Below are 20,911 nucleotides of genomic sequence, written 5' to 3'. Positions count from 1 at the left end.
TGAAACCTATTACACTGCTTGTGCTGCACTGAGCATGTGCGAGATCTGCAAGGATGAGATCCAGGAAGAAATACAGTCTAGCTTCAGATGCCCACACTTAAGATGGCCACAGCCTGCTGTAAGTTTATAAAATAACAAACTACTTCTATAAACTAACAAAACAGACCTTAGTTTACAGACTAACTTTACTAGAATACATTAAGCTTGTGTATTATAGGGGTATTTTTATTTAAAAAGTATAATTTCGGCCAGAACACCACTTTAAGGGAAGACTGACAGTCCTGCAAGCCATGCTCAAGAGGTGAAGATTATGAGAAGAAACCAAAAGGTCACCAAAGAGAGCTCTTATTGCGCTTACCAGAACTCGTGTGACCCCGTACCAAAAGGGGTCAAATCACGCTCCTATTCAAGGGACATAGGTCTGCCTTTCAGATTGTAGAAAACTTCTGTCCTCCTCCAAACAACCAAGTGCAGTGGGGGGCTCGATATCCAGTGTTACTAAGCCCACTATGGCTCAGGCAACCAGATGTATTGGCAATCCATGTGTCATTAAAAGAGAACACTCCGCATAGTGTATTACCATTGATAAAATAATTTAATAGACAAAGTAAAACTTACATAGGTAGAACAATTCAGGCATTAAAAATGCTGGAAACAACACTTTCTCCAATGACCAAGATGGCCAACGATAGATTGCGCATGCGTGGTTGCGTGTTTACGTGGCTCAGCCACACACTATGCGAAATGTTCTCTTTTAATGACACATGGATTGCCAATACAGCTAGTCGCCTGAGTCATACTGGGTTTAGTAACAGCGGATATCGAGCCCCCCCACCCCCCACCCGGCACTTGGTTGCCTGGAGGAGGACAGGAGGTTTCTGCAATCTAAAAGGCAGACCTATGTCCTTTGAGTAGGAGCGTGATTTGACCACTTTTGATTAACGACTTCCCGCCCTCCATATAGCAGAATGACGGCCGGAAAGTGGTCGTATTATCCTGACTGGGCGTCATATGTCGTCCAGCAGGATAAGCCGCTAGCGCATCGATCGGGCCTATGACGAAGACTCTTTACCAAGTGATGAGCTGTGTCTAATTACAGCTAATTACATGGTAACCAGGAAGTGCCGCCTATCGGCTTTTCCTCTGCTCGCATTGATAGGCGCGAGTTGAGGAGAGCCGATCGGCTGCTCTCCTGACAGGGGGGTCTGCGCTGATAATCAGCGCATTGATTATCATTGCAGACCCATCGAGGATGCCCACTGGAGACCACCAGAGATGCCCACTGGAGACCACCAGGGATGCCCACTAGGGGTGCCAATCAATGCCCATTAGGAATGGCACTCTGTGTCCATCAGTGATGCCTGCCAGTGCCTTCTGATCAGTGCTGCCTATCAGTACCACCCATCAGTGCCACTCATGAGTGCCCATCAGTGCCACCTATGAGTGCCCATCAGTGCTGCATATCAGTGCCCATCAGTGCTGCATATAAGTGCAATCAGTACCCTTTAGTGCAGAATCATCAGTGCTTATCAGTGAAGGAGAAAACGTACATATTTACAAAGTTTTGTAACAGAAAAACTTTTTCTTTTTTCAAAATTTTCATTTTTTTTTTTACTTGAAGCGCAAAAAATAAAAACCCCAGTGGTGATCAAATACCACCAAAAAAAAGCTCTATTTGTGGGGAAAAAATATATAAAAATTTTGTTTGGGTACAGTGTTGCATGACTGCGCAATTGTCATTCAAAATGCCACAGCGCTGAAAGCTGAAAATTGGACTGGGCAGGAAAGTGCCCAGTGGGCAAGTGGTTAAAGGGTCACATGAGTTCTGGTAAGCGCAATAAGAGCTCACTTTGGTGACAGTTTGGTTTCTTCTCATGATGTTCACCTCTTGAGCACGGCTTGTGGTACTGTCAGTCTTCCAGGGCTGGCCCAAGGCATTGTGCTGCCTAGGCCCAAGAATAAAAGAATAAAAGGCTGCCCCCCCCCCCCAAAAAAAAAAAAAAATCACGCCCAACTAAATGCCCCCACATCAATTATTTTATATCATGATAATAAAAACTAAAATTACATTTACCAGGTCAGATTTACATACAACAGCACCTTGTCTATATTTAAAATTATATGACATACCATTATGTTCAATTCCAAGTGGTGGGCTAGGGTTGTATATAGACAGGCTAGGGTAGTATATGGACAGGCTAGGGTAGTATATGGACAAGCTAAGGCAGTATAGAGGCAGGCTAGGGTAGTATATGGACAGGCTAGGGTAGTATATGGACAGGCTAAGGTAGTATATGGACAGGCTAGGGTAGTATATGGACAGGCTAAGGCAGTATAGACGCAGACTAGGGTAGGTAGTATATGGACAGGCTGGGATAGAATATGGACAGGCTAGGGTATTATATGGACAGGCTAGGGTAGTATATGGACAGGCTAAGGCAGTATAGGGGCAGGCTAGGGTAGTATTAAGACAGGCTAGGGTAGTATACAGACAGCTTAGGGCAGTATAGGGGTGGGCTAGGGTAGTATTAAGACAGGCTAGGGTAGTATACAGACAGCTTAGGGCAGTATAGGGGTGGGCTAGAGTAGTATGGGGCAGGCGGAGCGGCCCGGGGGGCAATTGTCATCATGACACACAAAACTGCTGGAAAAAAAATCTTGGTCGTCAATTTGCTGGGTAAATAGAAGAGAAGGAGAGGTGGCCATGGTTCAATTTGCTGCCCTTGCCAAAGTGCTGCCTGGGTCCAATGGACCCACTAGGACCCATGGTAGGGCTGGCTCTGCAGTCTTCCCTTAACCATTCGGACTCTGGATTTTTGGGACTTTTATTATATATATTTTTTCTCTGGAGTAGGAGTCACTACTGTCACTATATTATTGCAAAAAAAAAAAAAACTCTCTCACTGATTGTTTGTGATATTTTAGCGCTGCACTGTTTATATTTACGGCATAAAAAAAAAAAAATACTCCTAGAATGATCATTGAGCCGGAGAAGTGACTGAGACTGTGTGCGTGGCGACTAGTGCACCTACAGGGGAAAGAACCTTAGGACCAAACCAGTGGGCCCTTTAGGGGTGAGCAACATGTACATACATTATTTCCAGCTGTCCCTCTTCATCTTCTCCATTTCCTCAGTTTTACTGTGGGCTCAGGCTGCATGATTATACTACACCAGGTGGTGTCTCCATTGCTGCCTGGACTCATAGCAAGTGATTAAATGACACTGAGCATCATGTCATGTCACGTATTATGAGCATTAGCAATGTTACTACTTACTGCTCCACTGCGTAGTATGGTCTGTAGAGTGAATGAGTGGCCATGGGCAGCCGCCAGGTGAGTGGGGCAGCACTGCCGGTCATCTTTAGCTGAAAGGTTTGCTCCACTAAGGACAAGAGCCTGCAAAATAAAATGACTGTACATAAAACACTGAAAGGCACTATGACTGCATACAAAATTTTGGTTGCTGCTACTACTACTACTACTGCTACTACTAGTAATAATAATAATAATAATAATAATAATAATGTCATCATTTGCTGCATCACTAAAAATCAGCATCTTAAACCACCCTACATTTTCACACAAAGTTGTAAACAGTATCACACCACGGTGGCCACAATTGGTATCTGTAAAATAATCCTAATCAATAAAAAGTGAAAAAGTGCAGCGCTACATGTGAGACGTGGGTAAAGTAACACCCACAATGAATGCATGTATACAATACCAACAATATTAATGCAAAGTGAATGCATATATATATATATATATATATATATATATATATATATATATATATATATATATATATATATATATATATATATATATATATATAGTGCTAAATGACCAATGACATTGGCATACACCAATAGCAAGTGCAAATGTGCTAGTGCAAACAAATCATAAAGGCAAAATCACATGCCAGTGGCAACTGAAAGTCAAACAGTTCAAATGTAATTAACAAGCAGACAATGGGGCTTTGCTACAGAAGATGTAACGACCACCGACCTCATAACATGACAGTTCGTAAGGACAGAGATCTGAGGAGGATAGAGGTTGAAGAATAAAAGTCTATTCAGTGGAGACAGAAATGGATCATCCTCTGTTAGGGGGTCACCAGAGATTGTGCATCCGTAGCGCTGCATTTTTTCACTTTTTACTATTTGCACAATTTGTCAGATTGTAGTGCTGGCAGCTTTTTGTTATACGGTAGCACAGTAATTCCTGTTTATATTTAATAATTTTCTGCATAAAAAGAATTACTAATTAATGAAAAAGTTAACATAAAGAATTCTATACCAAAACAATACACTTTTCCCCCAGAAAATTATTATTTACAGCTCCCATACTTCTGCCAGATTCTCTTACATACAATAGCTGCAGGCAGCGCTTAGATAAGGACACAGGAGTAGACAGGACTGAAATATAGGCTAAAGCTGGGTATACACTGAGTTTTTTTTGTTTGTTCAGCCAGCGAGCTGGACAAATAAAACTCACAGATTCCTGAATCCACACAAGGGTTGTGAATGCAGGAATCTCTCCCTGCTATGCCTAATGTATTCTGATAGTGGGGACCCCCCCCCCCTCAGAATACACTGATCATCCATGCAACCATTGGCTGCAGTAGCTGATTGAATGCTGGTTCTCCAGCAAGATCGTTCGACAGAAGCTGGTCTAATGATCGGCTTCTGTTGAACAGAGAGGGCTACACACAGATCGAAATTTGGCTAGTTCCTGCTGAACCGGCTGGATTTTGATACGTGTGTACCCAACTTAAGAGACAGACATGCAACTGGTAGAGAAAGTCAGGAGAAAGTGTTGAGATTCACTAGCTTACTAAACAAAGAAGATGCATAGAGACCCAGAGGGTCAAAATCCAAGCAGTTCTCACACAATGACATACCTGCATGCACGCATCTTGGCCTCTAATGGCGGCTAAGTGAGCCGCAGTCCACCCTCTTGTTGTCACGTCACTGATATCTGCTCCATGCCAAAGCAACCAATGAAGGCACTGTAATATGAAGAGATATAAAAGTAGGTGTGCTTTTGGAAATGTTTAGGGTCACTTGGGTGCTTGTGCACATATAATGTGAGGGACACGGGAATAAACGTGTCACTACTAACTCAGTGCTTTTCAAAGTGTGTGGACCGTCAGTGTCCATAGGTTCATTACTGAAGCAAATTTTATTAATGGTGAAGATTCTGAGAAACTCTACAGGAAAGTAATGAATGCAATTTTCCCCATTCCTTTGCAAACCAAAACTACCCCGATAGATATTTCTGAGGTTGCGGTCAGCTAAGTGCTGCCTTGCATAAATGGTGATCATGCACGAAATTGCTTTCCTTCTGGCCCAGGGTCTTCGGTCTCCTCCATACACTGTTTCACTTGATTATTCCCCAGGACGCTAGATATGCTTTACTCCACTGTCCTGTTCCAGGCCTTCATGTCCACCAACAACGGTCAGCCATGTTTCTTTTCCTAAATGGTCACAAAAGTTGAATCGTAGTTCATGGACTTTGTAGGCACAACCACACCAGATAGGATAAAAAAAAAACAAAAAAAAACACACAAAATACTTTATTGATGCACAGTAGAAAGTTAAAAACATCTAGGTAAAAATAAAGTACCACCCTCAATAGATATGCACACACTGATGCACAAACTGGGGGACCACCAAAAATGTGGCTACAAATGGGCCATAGATAGAGCCCAAATTGGCAGGCCTGGAAGCATTGTCTGCCCTGCGTGGGGTCCCCCACTGACTAGTCCAGTTTGGGCATTTGTGTGTGCATATCTATTAAGGGTAGTTTGGCCAGCTCTTTCACTGCTTCCATTTATCCCCTATGGTGCTGTAATTCATGATTTTCAGGTGACCTACTGGGCTGGAATTATTGTAACAAGAGGATTTATTATGAGGGCCTTTCTTTACCTCTGTGTGTAGATTTATTATATACCTACCTTATTTTGTATGGACCCTGGGTCTTTGATCCCCTGTGTGGCATGCTATGCCTAGGATGGTCTCCAGTTGACATTATTGTAGCATTCTTATGTTAGCACCTTTGCTACTGAAGAAGCGATATTCGCAAAACATGTTGAGCTTTATATGAAATGGTGCTGGAGCCCTATAGAATCCTCGAGTCAGCAATTCAACAAGTTCTGTATACATTTTAGTGTAATACACTCTACATTTTGGTCCACCACCTTTAGCGATATACGGTGCATAATGCTATTTTTAACTTGATTTGGTTTGTTTTTAACTTTCTATTGTGCATCAATAAAGTTTTGTAATTTATTTGATCCAATCTGAAGAGGTCATGCCTACAAAGTCCATGAACTGCGGTTCAACTTGTGTGACTATCCAGCTAGAATCTTATGGGACGCAGTACCATTTTTGTTTCCAAAGGTTTCTTTTCCTGGCTACCAAGCAAACTATTGCAATAGCCTGGAAGAAGCCCGCAATCTCCATACAAGAAGTCAAGGCCCGCATGACCCTCATGTTAATTAATGAAAAGATGACCAGTGTACTCATTGACTCTCAGGCCAAAATTTCTCAAGGTGTGGAACCCTTGGCTCCACTACGCCTAGCCTTCTAGTCTTCTTAGACTAGGCGAGCCTAACATCACTTTAACCTTTTACCTAAAGTATCTCCTCACTGAGCCCAAGCTCCGTAGGGAGTTCTCTTCCCACACTCCCCCCCCCCCATCCATCCCTCTTGACTAATGTTTGTCTCCTCTTTGCTTTTTTTATTCCTCTCTACAGAACTATTATTATTATACAGGATTTATATAGCGCCAACAGTTTGCGCAGCACTTTACAATATAAAGGGAGACAGTACAGTTACAATACAATACATTAGAGTTAAGAGGGCCATGTTCCTGAGAGCTTACAATCTAATACGGTCGGGCAAGTGCTACAAAATGTAATAACTGTAAAGGATGAGCTGATGGAAGAATTAAAAGTTCAGTTGTTAGGTGGAGGCAGGATAGGCTTCCCTATAGAGGTGAATTTTCAGGGATCAGAGTAGGAGATAGTCGGACAGATGGAGGTAGAGGGTTCCAGAGGATGAGAGAAGCTCTGAAAAAGTCCTAGAGATGATTATGGGAGGAGGAGACAAGGCAGCTAGAGAGCAGGTGGTCTTGAGAACAGCAGAGAAGACGGTTTGGGTGATATTTAGAGATAAGATTGGTGATGCAGCTTGTGGGCAGAGCAGTGGATGGCTTTGTATGTTGTTGTTAGTGGTTGGCATTTTTAATTTAATTCGCTGGAAGGATTGGCAGAGAGGGGTGGCAGACACTGAGCGGTTGGTAAGGTAGATGAGTCTGATAGCATTCATAATAGAGTGAAGGGGGGATAGCCTGTGTAGAGGTTGGCCCATGAGAAGGGGGTTGCAGTTGTCAAGGCAAGCAGTAACAAAAGAGTGAATGAGTAGCTTGGTTGTTTCATTGGTTAATAAGGGGCGAATTTTAGAGATGTTACGGAGGTGAAGTCTATAAAATTTTTGTAAACAGTGAGTAAACTAATGCGCAAACCAACAATGACCAACAGGCTAAAAAAGAGCTACCAGCATAAAAGAGTATCCTCACGTGAACCAAACCAGACAATTAAAATAAAACATATGCGGCGCTCCTTACGCCCACAAGGTATGAATCAAAATAAACGATAAGTAAAATGAAAATAGAAAATGAAAAAAAAATGCAAAAATATTGATAATACAATCCAAAAAACTCATATAAAGTGTAATGCGACTCCACAAAAACGCATAGAAGTGTGCAAATAATCATACGAGCCCGTGACTCACACACGTGACTTTCTCAAAGGGTCCTTTGAGAAAGTCACATGTGTTGTGACGCAACGCGTCAGGGAGGAGCCAGGTGCCACTGCTGCCGGGTACGGCCGAACCCGGCAGCTTTCGATTCTACAGCTGTTATCACTGATTCTTTTATGTAAGTTACTACTTGTTTTTTACTTAATAAACCTTAACTACTACACTATGGAGCCTTCTCTTCTCTTCTATTACATCTACTGAACGGGGGGAGTGTGATTGCTGGCTGGATACTATATGTCCCCAAAAGCTGTGACTACCACCGGAAGCTGCTGTGCCTGTGGAGATCTGTACCGCTTGTCGGCTTACGCTTGACTTGGCCCAGTGGGGCCGCTGCTACAGGTGAGAGGCTGGGGGAAACAGGTGTCGCACCCCGGAGCCCGTTTGGAAGCGCACATCCACTTTGGTCACTTCTTGCCATAACAATTGTCCACTGCACTTGCACTTTCCAGTATGATCAGAAGATTTGTCTTTGCTGCTAGTAGGAGTTACATTGCATGAAGTCGGGATCACATTTTTTCACCTATTAATTATTTGGACATTTAATACACTGATTTGTGATTCACGGATTTATATGAACTTTTTGCACACATATGTATTTTAGTGAATTGCACTTCACTATTTATGTAATTATTTTGATTAAGTATTTTATTCATTTTATTATGTTCGATATTTATGCACAATTGAATGTTACCTATATACATTTATTATTTTGTGTGTGAGTCACTATCATCACTTTTTTATGTGAGTCATGGGCTCGTATGATTATTTGCACACTTCTATGTGTTTTTGTGGAGTCGCATTACACTTTATATGAGTTTTTTGGATTGTATTATCAATATTTTTGCATTTTTTTTTCATTTTCTATTTTCATTTTACTTATCGTTTATTTTGATTCATACCTTGTGGGCGTAAGGAGCGCCGCATATGTTTTATTTTAATTATAAAACTTTTGACTGTGATTGAATTAGGGGCTTAAAGGACAAGTCAGAGTCTAGGAATACACCTAGTACCCTGGCGTGAAAGGAGGGACTGATAGTTGTAGTACTGATCTGAATGGAAAATTCAGACATGGGGGGGGGGGATTATGAGGTCAGTTTTAGAAAGATTATGTTTGAGGAAGTGGTGTGACATCCATGCTGATATGAAATAAAGATTTGGGAGCCTGGTCCCCAGCCAAGGCTCACCTTGGCTGGGGACCAGGCTCCCAAACCTCTATTTCACTAAGTCTTGGATGATGGTACAACCGCTGTTCTAAATTTTATACCCACTGACATTATTTTTAGAGGCCACCCAATTTATCCATGCTGATGTGTCAGTAAGTTAGTAATACGAGAGGAGACTGAAGGATTGAGTTGAGGAGTAGAGAGATAGATTTGGATGTCATCAGCATGCAGATGGTATTGGAAGCTGAGCAAGGTTCTCAAGTGGCTATAGGAGGAGGTATAGATAAAGAAGAGAAGGGGTCCAAGGACAGAGCCTTGGGGGGCCCCTACAGAAAGAGGGAGCAGAAAAGAGGAGACAAAGTTGTAGGTAACACTGAAGAAGCACTCTGATAGGTAGGAGGAAAACCAGGAAATAGCTAAATCTTGGAGGCCAAGTGAGCGGAGTTTATTGAGACGGAGCGGGTAGTCAGTATAAAAAGCAGCAGAAAGGTCTAGTAGTATGAGTATGGAGTAGTGGCCATTGGTTTTAGCAGTTAGTAAACCGTAGTTTCTGAGGAGTGCTGTGAGGAAAAGCCAGACTGTAAGGGGTTGAGAAGGTAGTTGTCAGAAAGGTAGTAACTCAGAAGGTTATAGACAAAGATTTGGAGATTTAATTTCATAACCCAGATCTATGACTCCTCTTACCTCCAGGCTCCCGGAGTGTGCCGCCCAGTGCAGGGGTGTAAATTTATGAACTGGGTCCACCTCATTAACCCGTGTCCCGCTTTTCACAATCTTCTCCAACTGCTCCACATCTCCACACTTCACCGCCTCGTGGATGCTGCTGTAAACCTTCTTCTTCTGCACCGCCGCTAATACACAGTGAAAAAGATATACAGAATTTATGCGGGATACAAAGAAAAATCCAGAATTCTGTCGCTGATTTTTAAAAACTGGAGTAAAAAAAGAAGCAACAACCAATCTTGTTTCATTTGACAGATGAAACCCAATAAGTAGGGACAAAGTTGCAATTTTGTTCTGGCTTTCCTTTGTCATTGATGATCTGCCTCTCTCTGGGCTTTTTGGATTTTTTTTGTTTTTTTTTTTTAGGTTACACAATGATGCACAGCTACATGCTTTTTACTGTTTTGGAGGTACATAATGAGCCAAATTGTTTATATTTGTTAGAGCAGCTTGCATTATTTAAACCCCCTCAGGAGGGAAGGTAAAACAAATCTTAACACTTCAGCTAGGTTGAAGTTGTTATACCAGGATAATGCTGGCATTATCCCAGTATCTTTTTTTTTCAGCGGAAATGCTGTTTAATGTAAAAGTGATGCTAGTGGCTAATTAGCCGCTGGATTGCTTTTACAGGTTTACAGGCGGCAAAAGGGGCCTGCCCGGGCTCTCCTGTCCCACCAGGGAGGCCAGGACTGAAGCCAGAAGTCATCGTCCCCCCCCCCCCCGGCTGACCATAGAGATGATAAAAGACCATAAAATCCCCGATCATTTCTCTGGACTAAGAACACAGAAGCAACAGGTATTTAGTCACTTCCAGTTTCAGACTCATGTAAACGAGCCATTACGGGCTTGTACAAGCATGAGATCAAACCGATCTTGGTTTGATCTCATGCTTAGGAAGTCAGAGGAGAGATATAGGGGGTCTGACAGAACCCAAAAAGAGGATCCCTTGTGATAGCAATAAAAGTGATCAATAAAAAATGAATTACAGTGTTAAAAAAAAAATTCTAATAAAATAAAATTATAAAATTAATCCAAAAAAGGTTTTTAACCACTTGCCAGCTAAGCCAATTCTGGCATTCCTCTCCTACATGTAAAAATCATAATTTTTGTTGCTATAGAATTACTTAGAACCCCAAAACATTATATATAAATCATTATATTTAAAACATTTTAACGTCTACCAGTTTAGGGTTACAGAGGAGGTCTAGTGTTGGAAATATTGCTCCCACTCTAATGATCGCAGCGATACCTCACATGTGTGGTTTGAATGCCGCTTACATATGCGGATGCAAACTACGTGTGCATTTGCTTCTGCATGCGAGCACGAGACAGGGACACTTTAAAAAAATGTTTTCTTTATTGTTTATTTTTACACTTTCCCTTTAATTTCTTATTTTTTGATCAATTTTATTGCTATTACAAGGAATGTAAACATCTCTTGTAATAGGAATAGGGCATGACAGGTCCTCTTTATGGAGAGATGTGGGGTCTATAAGTCCCCACATCTCTCCTCTATGCTGGAAAGCCTGAGATCAAAAACAAATAAATAAATAATCGATCTCAGGCTTTCCAGCAAAAAAAAAAAAACATCAGTGTTTAAATCTGCCTGCGACGGAAGTGACGACATGACGTCGCTTCTGGCCTCCAAGGGTCATAGAGCTGGCCGGGAACCATCTGGTCCCCGGCCAGCTCTATAGTAAACCACCTTCGCTGGTGGATTAATTCTCTGGCTCCCCGATCACACGGGAGAGACCAGAGAAGCACCGGATGTTGGCGGGAGCAATCAAGCAGCTAAACAGCCGCTATGATTGCTTTTACATTGCAGGGAAAAAAAGATATCTGGATGATGCCTGTAGCTGCACCCATCATCCAGAGATCTCCACTTCTAGTCTCTAACGTCATAGAACGTCAAGTTTTATAGTTAAATAGTATATAGTATTTAAAGTGCCCCCTGTCCCACCGTGCTTGCGCGCAAAGGCGAACGCACGCATCGGTCTCGCACGCATATGTAAACGGCCATTGCACCACACATGTGAGCCATCGCTGCGAATGTCTGAGCGAGAGCAATAATTCTAGCACCAGGACTCTAAACAGGTAACCTGTAAAGGCTTTTAAAGTGTCGCCTATGGAGATTTTAAAGTATCATATTTTGTCACCAATTTTAAAGCGTGACATCCTAGGTATCTATTTACGTGGCGCAACATCGTCTTTTTTATTTTACCAAACAATTGGGTATTATTTTGCATTTTTGTGCATTAAAAGTCAGTAAAGTGCTTAAGACAGACAAAGTGAAAGAAAATTTATTAAAGTGTATTTTTTCCAAAAACAATTGCGTTTGAAAAACTGCAGCGCAAATATCGTGTGACATAGTATATCACAACACCCACCATTTTATTCTCTAGGGCCTCTACTTAAAAAAAAACAAAAAAAACGAGGGTTCTTTAAAAAGTCTTCTCACTTTTTTAAAACTAAGTTATGTATATAAAAGTGTGGAAACTTTTTGAAGACCATATATATATATATATATATATATATATATATATATATATAAAGATTTAAAAAAAAAAAAAGGTTAAAAAATGTTCCTGCACTACTTTTCTACGATTTCATTGCGACTTGCATTGACTTCTGTTAAATGAAATTCGCGCATCAAAATTGCACTGATCGGCGGCTTTCAAATCTATATATAAAAAAATTTCTATAAAAAAAATGCTGATTTTTATATGTAGTAGAGAAGTGTCAGAATAGGGTAACCACTTGCTTTTTTACCCCCTTCCCTTCCTGCCCAGGCCAATTTTCAGCTTTCAGCACTGTCGCACTTTGAACGTCAATTGCGCGGTCATGCAACACTATACCCAAATTAAATTATTATCATTTTTTTTTAACACAAATAGAGTAGAGCTGCACGATTAATCGTTAAAGATTTGAGATCGCTATACTACCCCCCCCCCTCCCCCCTCCTGATCTTAACAAAGCATTTCCTCAATTCAGTGCAGAGAGTTCTCTGCTCAAGCCAACAGCTATCAAAAAAAAAGAGAGCCTACCAAGTTTCTCACAACATTGCTGAGGCGGAGATAAAGAGAAACATTGTAACATTTAGTTCTTTTAGATCAAAGGGATGAACGTCGGTCTGTAATCTTTTTCTCATAAGTTGCGCCCGCATATGTAAACGGTATTCAAAGTAACCACACACACATGTGAGGTATCGCCGCCATCGTTAGAGCGAGAGCATTCATTCTAGCAAAAGACCTCCTCTGTAACTTAACACTGGTAACCTATACAAATTTTTTAAAACGTCGCCTATGGAGATTTTTATGGGCCATTCCACGAGCCAGCACAATTTTGAAGCATGACATGTTGGGTATCAATTTACTCGGTGTAACATCATCTTTCACAATATAAAAATTGGGATAACTTTACTGTTTTCTTGTTTTTTATTCAAAATTATATGTAAAGTTTGGGGGTTCTAAGTAATTTTCTAGCAAAAAACTACACTGGTGTGAACCAGGCCCTAAACACACTGACCCTGACCATTGATACTAACCTTGACCTACATCAACCATCTTTTTTTCTTTATTTTTTATTTATCTTACACATTTATTTTTAGAATTTACATTCTTCTCGTCCAGCAAGGAGAAAAGATACAAATTCTTTTTCTTTTTTTCACAGTTCGAGAAAATAGAGTTAAACGGAGGGCTGTACAGTAACTGAACATTGTGATAGCCAATCATAGGCTACCACAGTTATCATGTGATTGAGAGATGGTCCTCCCGCCTCCCGATCTTTAGCGACAGCGACTGTGCCCGAGCTTCAGCACACTCCCAGTACAAATAGTTACACACCTATGCGGCCCAAAGGAAGAAGACCCACTTCAGTGAGGCCCTTCATATGTATATGGTCAGAAGGGATGATCACAGAGATCATACTAATTAGACCAATGAGATTACTATTTTAGTGTGCTCTCTTTTGGTCTGCTACACAAACCATCAGAAGCATTCTGTTTCAGACCCCATTCACACAGGGGCAACACGACTTGCAGGTCGCCTCATCGAGGCGACCTGCAAACGACTGCCCGGGCGACTTGCAAAACGACTTCTGTATAGAAGTCTATGCAAGTCGCCCCAAGTCGCCCCCGAAGTCGTACAGGAACCTTTTTCTAAGTCGGAGCGACTTGCGTCGCTCCCCTTAGAACGGTTCCATAGCACAGAACGGGAGGCGACTTGACAGGCGACTAGGTCGCCTGACAAGTCGTCCCTGTGTGAATGGGCTCTTATCTGTTCCATAAGTGTAAAAAAGAAACAAAAAAGCAAACAGCTGACTCTGCCAGACATTCAGAGCTCTCCTGTGTCCTCTGCTCACTTCCTTTGTTATCTCGTGAAGTTTAATAAGCCCGCCTAGTTCTCATTGTGGACCACAGAACAACTAAAGCGGTATTAAACCTAAAAGAAAACATTTATTATAGTGCAGCTTACCAATTCTTAGACGTGATGGCTGCATTTGTTTTTTTTTTTTTGTTTTATTTTTAGGCTTCCTTTCTTTCATTTTTATCTGATGATCTGGCCAGTAAGTCTGTTGTTTTTCAAAAGAACAAGCTGTGAGGTGCTTACAAGAATTGTATTTATTCATGTAAAACCTTTATCCCAAAAGGGATTTTTGCTGTAACTGATTATAAAGTGTGAGCTGGAATTTGGCTTCAATTTGTTAGTGTATCTAAATCTGCTAGTCCATCTATCACTCCCTTCTGCCCAGACTGACAATGCTGCAGTCCAAGACTTTTTTTTTCTCAGAAATAGGTGCAGGTACTCCATCCTTCTGAGTCACCTCTTGTCTCCGCTGCCTACCCACCTCCGAGCACTGTCCCTTGGTTCCACCCCTGAGCTCCGTCTCTTGTCTCACCCACTACCAACCTCTGAGCACCGTCACTTGTTTCCACCCCTGAGCTCTGTCCCAAGTCTTACCCCCTACCAACCTCCAAGCACCGTCCCTTGGTTCCACCACTGAGCTCCGTCCCTTGTCTTACCCCCTACCAACCTCCGAGCACTGTCCCTTGGTTCCACCCCATGAGCTCCGTCCCTTGTCTCACCCACTACCAACCTCTGAGCACCGTCCCTTGGTTCCACCCATGAGCTCCGTCCCTTGTCTCACCCCCTACCAATCTCCTAGCACCGTCCCTTGGTTCCACCCGAGCTCTGTCCCTTATCTTACCCCCTACCAACCTCTGAGCACCATGCCTTGGTTCCACCCCTGAGCTCTGTCCCTTATCTCACCTCCTACCAACCTCTGAGCACCATGCCTTGGTTCCACCCCAGAGCTCTGTCCCTTGTCTCACCCCCTACCCCCCTTTGAGCACTATGCCTTGGTTCCACCCCTGAGCTCTGTCCCTTGTCTCACCCCCTACCAACCTCTGAGCACCGTCGCTTGGTTCAACCCCTGAGCTCCGCCACTTGTCTCACCCCCAACCAACCTCCGAGCACCGTCACTTGTTTCCACCCATGAGCTCCGTCCCTTGTTTCACCCGCTACCAACCCCCGAGCTCCGTCCCTTGTCTCACCCCCTACCAACCTCCGAGCACTGTCCCTTGGTTCCACCCCTGAGCTCCGTCCCTTGTCTCACTCCCTACCAACCTCCGAGCACCGTCCCTTGGTTCCACCCCTGAGCTCTGTCCCTTGTCTCACTCCCTACCAACCTCCGAGCACCATCCCTTGGTTCCACCCCTGAGCTGCGTCCCTTGTCTCACTCCCTCACAGTGTCATTGCAGCACTCAGACAGCTGGATTCGGTGGTGGGGGGGTCATGTGACGTGTCCCCTCCCCGGATCGCCGCTCACTGTTTGTAGAGGCTCCGGAGGCTGCAGGCATCTTCGGGCGTCCCTTAGCTTTCTTGCTGCCTATAAAAGACCCACACTTCCGGGACGCTCAGCAGTTTCCATGGCCACCAGGAGGTTTTTTTTATACGTCATTTCCGGGCCGTGTCCCCTGGCTGGCTCTGCCATCTTTGTTCCTGGCACTAGAGTAGCTTATGGTTCTCCTGTTCCAGTTGCCTGATGGTTTTGGATTTTTTGGAGAGCTGCCCCTGGAATCTTTAACTTTTTTTTTTTAACAAGAAAACTGGAATCTTTAACTTTAAATACAAGTTCCTCTGTTTTGAGTCATTGGCCAATTTAATAAACTTTTTTGGAATGAGATATATTGATATATTTATATATAGATATATATCTAGATATATATCTAGATATATATATAGATATATCTATATATAGATATATCTATATATATCTATCTATCTATCTATCTATCTATATATATATATATATATATATATATATATATATATATATATATATATATATATACATACACATACATATACACACACACACATACCTCCCAACATTTTGAGATGGAAATGAGGGACACCTACTGTCAAACGTATGTAGGCATAGGACACGCCCCCTGCCCCCCCTGCCCCCAACCCCACCCCCCCCCACCCCCCCACTTAAAGAAAGAATTAACCAAAAAAAAAAGGTTAATTAAATCCACAAGGACTTTTCTTTACCACGACTACTCCTTTATATTGGCTTTTAAAATTTCCAAATGCAGCAATTTAGAAATCGGATGAAAGGTTTAGCACTGGGAAACACTTTTTGAAAGATAAAAAGTGCATTTTGTATACAACTATATAGATCAGACCAAAATGAGGGACAAATGAGGGGGAAAGAGGGACAGAGGGACATTGCTCCAAATAAGGGACAGTCCCTCGAAATCAGGGACAGTTGGGAGCTAAATATATATAAAACATACATCCCAACATTTTGAGATGGGAACGAGGGACACCTATTAGCAAAAGTATGTAGACATAGGACCCACACCCCCTTAAAAAAGATTAATTAAACCCACAATTGCTTTATATTTCCACTATTATTCATTGATACTGGCTTTTGACATTTACAAATGCAACAATTTACAATTTAGAAATTCGATTTAACACTTTTTGAAAGATGAATAGTCCATTTTTGTATACCACCATATAGATGAGATCAAAATGAGGGACAAATGAGGAGGAAAGAGGGACTTGATTTCAAATTAGGGACAGTCCCTCAAAATCAGGGACAGTTGGGAGCTATATATATATATAATAATATGTGCACAATAGATAAGATAGATGGTCAAATTTCACCGGGAGGGTTTTAAAGGGGCATTAAATAACAGGAGTGAATTGCGTATGGCGTGCATACGTAACCTCCGAGCACCGTCCCTTGGTTCCACCCCTGAGCTCCATCCCTTGTCTCACCCCCTACCAACCTCTGAGCACCATCCCTTGATTCCACCTCCTACCCACCTTCAAGTTCCACCCCTTGGTTCCCCTTTTAGAGAAAACAGAACCAAGTATCATTTTGTGGTGCTAAGCACAATTCGTATAGAATTTGGTAATGATAAAAAGAAAAATTGTAAAATAGATCCCCTGCAGACTGCAACAATAGAGCGATAATATACTCCCTCCCCAGCAACAATAGACCCCCCAGCAGAAATAAACCCCCAACAGCAACAAAAGATTTCCTAGTGGTCACCGTCAATAGACCCCCCCCCCCCCTCAACAGTAGATTATTCTCAGCAACTATTGCCCCCCCCGGCAACATAAGACCCCCCTTCCAGTAACAATAGACCCCTTCTGCCACAACAACAGACCTCCCCAGCAAGAATAGACCTCCCACAACAACATAAGACCCCCCAGTTCCAATAACAATATATCCATACTAGCAACAATAGACTCCTCCCACCACAACAACTGACTCCCAAGCAACATAAAACCCCCCTTCCAGTAACAGTATATGCCCCATCAGCAACAATAGACCCCTCCCGCAACAATTGACCCCTCAGCAACATAAAACCCCCGTTCCAGTAACAATAAACCTCTTTTGCCACAACAACAGACCTCCCCAGCAAGAATAGACCTCCCACAACATAAAACCCCCCTTCCAGTAACAATATATCCCCCACCAGCAAAAAAAAAGATCCCTCCATCAGCAACAATAGACCCCTCCCCCCACAGCAATTGACCCCTCAGCAACATAAGACCCCCCGCTTCCAGTAACAATAAACCCCTTCCGCCACAACAACAGACCTCCCCAGCAAGAATAGACCTCCCACAACATAAACTCCCCCTTCCAGTAACAATATATTCCCCACCAGCAAAAAAAAGATCCCTCTAGCAGCAACAATAGACCCCTCCCCCTACAACAATTGACCCCTCAGCAACATAAGACCCCCGCTTCCAGTAACAATAAATCCCTTCCGCCACAAGGACAGACCTCCCCAGCATGAATAGACCTCCCACAACAAAAGCCCCCCCCCCCCCCTTCCAGCAACAATAGACCTCTCTGGCAACAACAGACCCCCCCCCACAGCTTTATAGAACCCCCGTTCCAATATCAATAGATCCACACTAGCAACAATAGACTCCTCCCACCACAACAACTGACCCCCAACAACATAAAACCCCCTTCCAGTAACAAAAGATCCCCCATAAGCAACAATAGACCCCTCCCCCCACAACTATTGAACCCTCAGCAACATAAAACCCCCCTTCCAGTAACAATAGACCCCTTCTGCCACAACAACAGACCTCCCCAGCAATAATAGACCTCCAACAACAATATAAGACCCCCCCTTTCCAGTAACAATAGATCCCCACCAGCAACATTAGACCTCTGCGGCAACAATAGACCACCCCCACAACAATTGACACCCCCCAGCTACATAAGACCCCCCAGTTCCAATAACAATATATCCACACTAGCAACAATAGACTTCTCCCACCACAACTGACTCCCAAGCAACATAAAACCCCCCTTCATCAACAATAGACCCCCCCCCCCGCAACAACTGACCCCTCAGTAACATAACCCCCCCCCCTTCCAGTAACAATAAACCCTTCTGCCACAACAAAAGACCCCCCCTTCCAGCAACAATAGACATCTCCGGCAACAACAGATCCCCCCACAGCTACATCGGACCCCCGTTCCAATAACAATAGATCCACACTAGCAACAATAGACTCCTCCCACCACAACAACTGACCCCCCAGCAACGTAAAACCCCCCTTCCAGTAACAAAATATGCCCCACTAGCAACAATAGACCCCTCCCCCCCCACACACAACTATTGAACCCTGAGCAACATAAAAAACCCCTTTCAGTAACAATAAACCCCTTCCACCACAACAACAGACCTCCCCAGCAAGAATAGACCTCCCACAACATAAAACCCCCCTTCCAGTAACAATATTTCTCCCACTAGCAACACTAGATCCCCCATCAGCAACAATAGAACCCCCTATCAAATGACCCTTCAGCAACATAAGACCCCCGCTTCCAGTAACTATAGACTCCTCCCCCAATAGCAATAGATCCCCCAGCAGCCAGCAACAAGATCCCGTTATCATCCCTTGCCAACACTGAAAAAAGAGGGAGAGGGGCTTAAAATGAAAACAAATTCAGCCACCACATCTAATGATAGGTAAGCTGCAATATATTACCATTTTGGCTTTGGGTATAATATTGCCTCAAACTGGCCAGGCACAGTTATAAAATCCTAGAAGATCAATGCCCCCCCCCCCCCCCCCTCCAGCCGTGCTGAACAGCGTGGAAGGAGGAACGTCTCCAGCGATTGTATTTTGGGTGATCGAATGCAAAATAACTATTCAGCCAATCATTTCTCAGTTGATTTTTGTTGGTGTTGGTGCCGACGCGGTGATTTTTGTTGGTGCCGACGCGGTCACCCATTGGGTGAAATTTGAGCCGCCCGTGGCCAGCTTGGGTCTCTCGGATGTGCGGGATGAAGAGAACGGGAGGGACTCAAGAGTTCAACAATAGACAAGTGGGCAGGGCTGACACCAAGCCTTGCAATGTCAGTCCTGAATAGGACTCAGGGGGTGATTGATGTACTTCTGGCTGATCGACAGGTACTTTTCTTTATATGCAGGGATTGGGGGGGGGGCCTTGTTACTTACACCCTAAATCTGGAATATAAGGTGTACTGTGCCTTTAAGGCCTATAAATAATGACAGCAGCTCCTTGTGATTGGTTTATAGATCTGTATTGGCTGAATGTATACATCTAGGCTCCTCAGCACAGACTGACATCTCCTAATACTCTGTGGAGTGAATGGAGAGTGTCATTGCAGCACTCAGACAGCTGGATTCGGTGGGGGGGGGGGGGGGTCATGTGACGTGTCCCCTCCCCGGACCGCCGCTCACCGTTTGTAGAGGCTCCGGAGGCTGCAGGCATCTTCGGGCGTCCCTTAGCTTTCTTGCTGCCTATAAAAGACCCACACTTCCGGGACGCTCAGCAGTTTCCATGGCCACCAGGAGGTTTTTTTTTTTATATACGTCATTTCCGGGCCGTGTCCCCTGGCTGGCTCTGCCATCTTTGTTCCTGGCACTAGAGTAGCTTGTGGTTCTCCTGTTCCAGTTGCCTGATGGTTTGGGATTTTTTGGAGAGCTGCCCCTGGAATCTTTAACTTTAAATACAAGTTCCTCTGTTTTGAGTCATTGGCCAATTTAATAAACTTTTTTGGAATGAGATATATATATATATATATATATATATATATATATATATATATATATATATATATATACACACACATACATACCTCCCAACATTTTGAGATGGGAATGAGGAACACCTACTGTCAAACGTATGTAGCCATAGGACACGCCCCCTGCCACACCCCCTTAAAGGAGAATTAACCAAAAAAAAAAAGGTTAATTAAATCCACAAGGACTTTTTTTTTTACCACTACTATTCCTTTATATTGGCTTTTAAAATGTACAAATGCAGCAATTTAGAAATCGGACGAAAGGTTTAGCACTGGGAGACACTTTTTGAAAGATAAAAAGTGCATTTTGTATACAACTATATGGATCAGACCAAAATGAGGGACAAATGAGGGGGAAAGAGGGACAGAGGGACATTGCTCCAAATCAGGGACTGTCCCTCGAAATCAGGGACAGTTGGGAGCTAAATATATATAAACATACCTCCCAACATTTTGAGATGGGAACGAGGGACACCTATTAGCAAAAGTATATAGACATAGGACCCACACACCCTTAAAAAAGATTAATTAAACCCACAAGTGCTTTTTTTCCATTATTATTCATTGATACTGGCTTTTGACATTTACAAATGCAATAATTT

General features: G+C 43.0%; 1 protein-coding gene across 2 annotated transcripts in view; it reads right to left on the bottom strand.

Annotated features, from left to right (window-relative positions):
• ANKRD42 (ankyrin repeat domain 42) overlaps positions 1–20,070 on the bottom strand; it is an 84,137-nt gene extending 64,067 nt beyond the window's left edge. The window contains exons 1-4 of one of the 2 annotated variants that reach the window (XM_073612829.1): positions 19,966–20,070; positions 9,674–9,840; positions 4,904–5,011; positions 3,277–3,396 (exon numbers count right to left, since the gene is read on the bottom strand). In XM_073612829.1, coding sequence (XP_073468930.1) covers positions 3,277–3,396; positions 4,904–5,011; positions 9,674–9,840; positions 19,966–19,996 — 426 coding nt within the window. In that variant the 5' untranslated portion in view covers positions 19,997–20,070. Of the gene's footprint in view, positions 1–3,276; positions 3,397–4,903; positions 5,012–9,673; positions 9,841–15,538; positions 15,656–19,965 lie in introns of those variants that run through there. The other variant, XM_073612830.1, reaches the window with a different exon arrangement.
• Between the last annotated feature and the right edge of the window lie 841 nt (positions 20,071–20,911).

The sequence above is a fragment of the Aquarana catesbeiana genome, linkage group LG02, assembly GCF_042186555.1.
Source record: "Aquarana catesbeiana isolate 2022-GZ linkage group LG02, ASM4218655v1, whole genome shotgun sequence".
NCBI classification, from domain to species: Eukaryota; Metazoa; Chordata; class Amphibia; order Anura; family Ranidae; genus Aquarana; species Aquarana catesbeiana.
The sequence above is the reverse complement of the archived record's forward strand: the minus strand, read 5'-3'. Positions and strand labels throughout refer to the sequence as shown.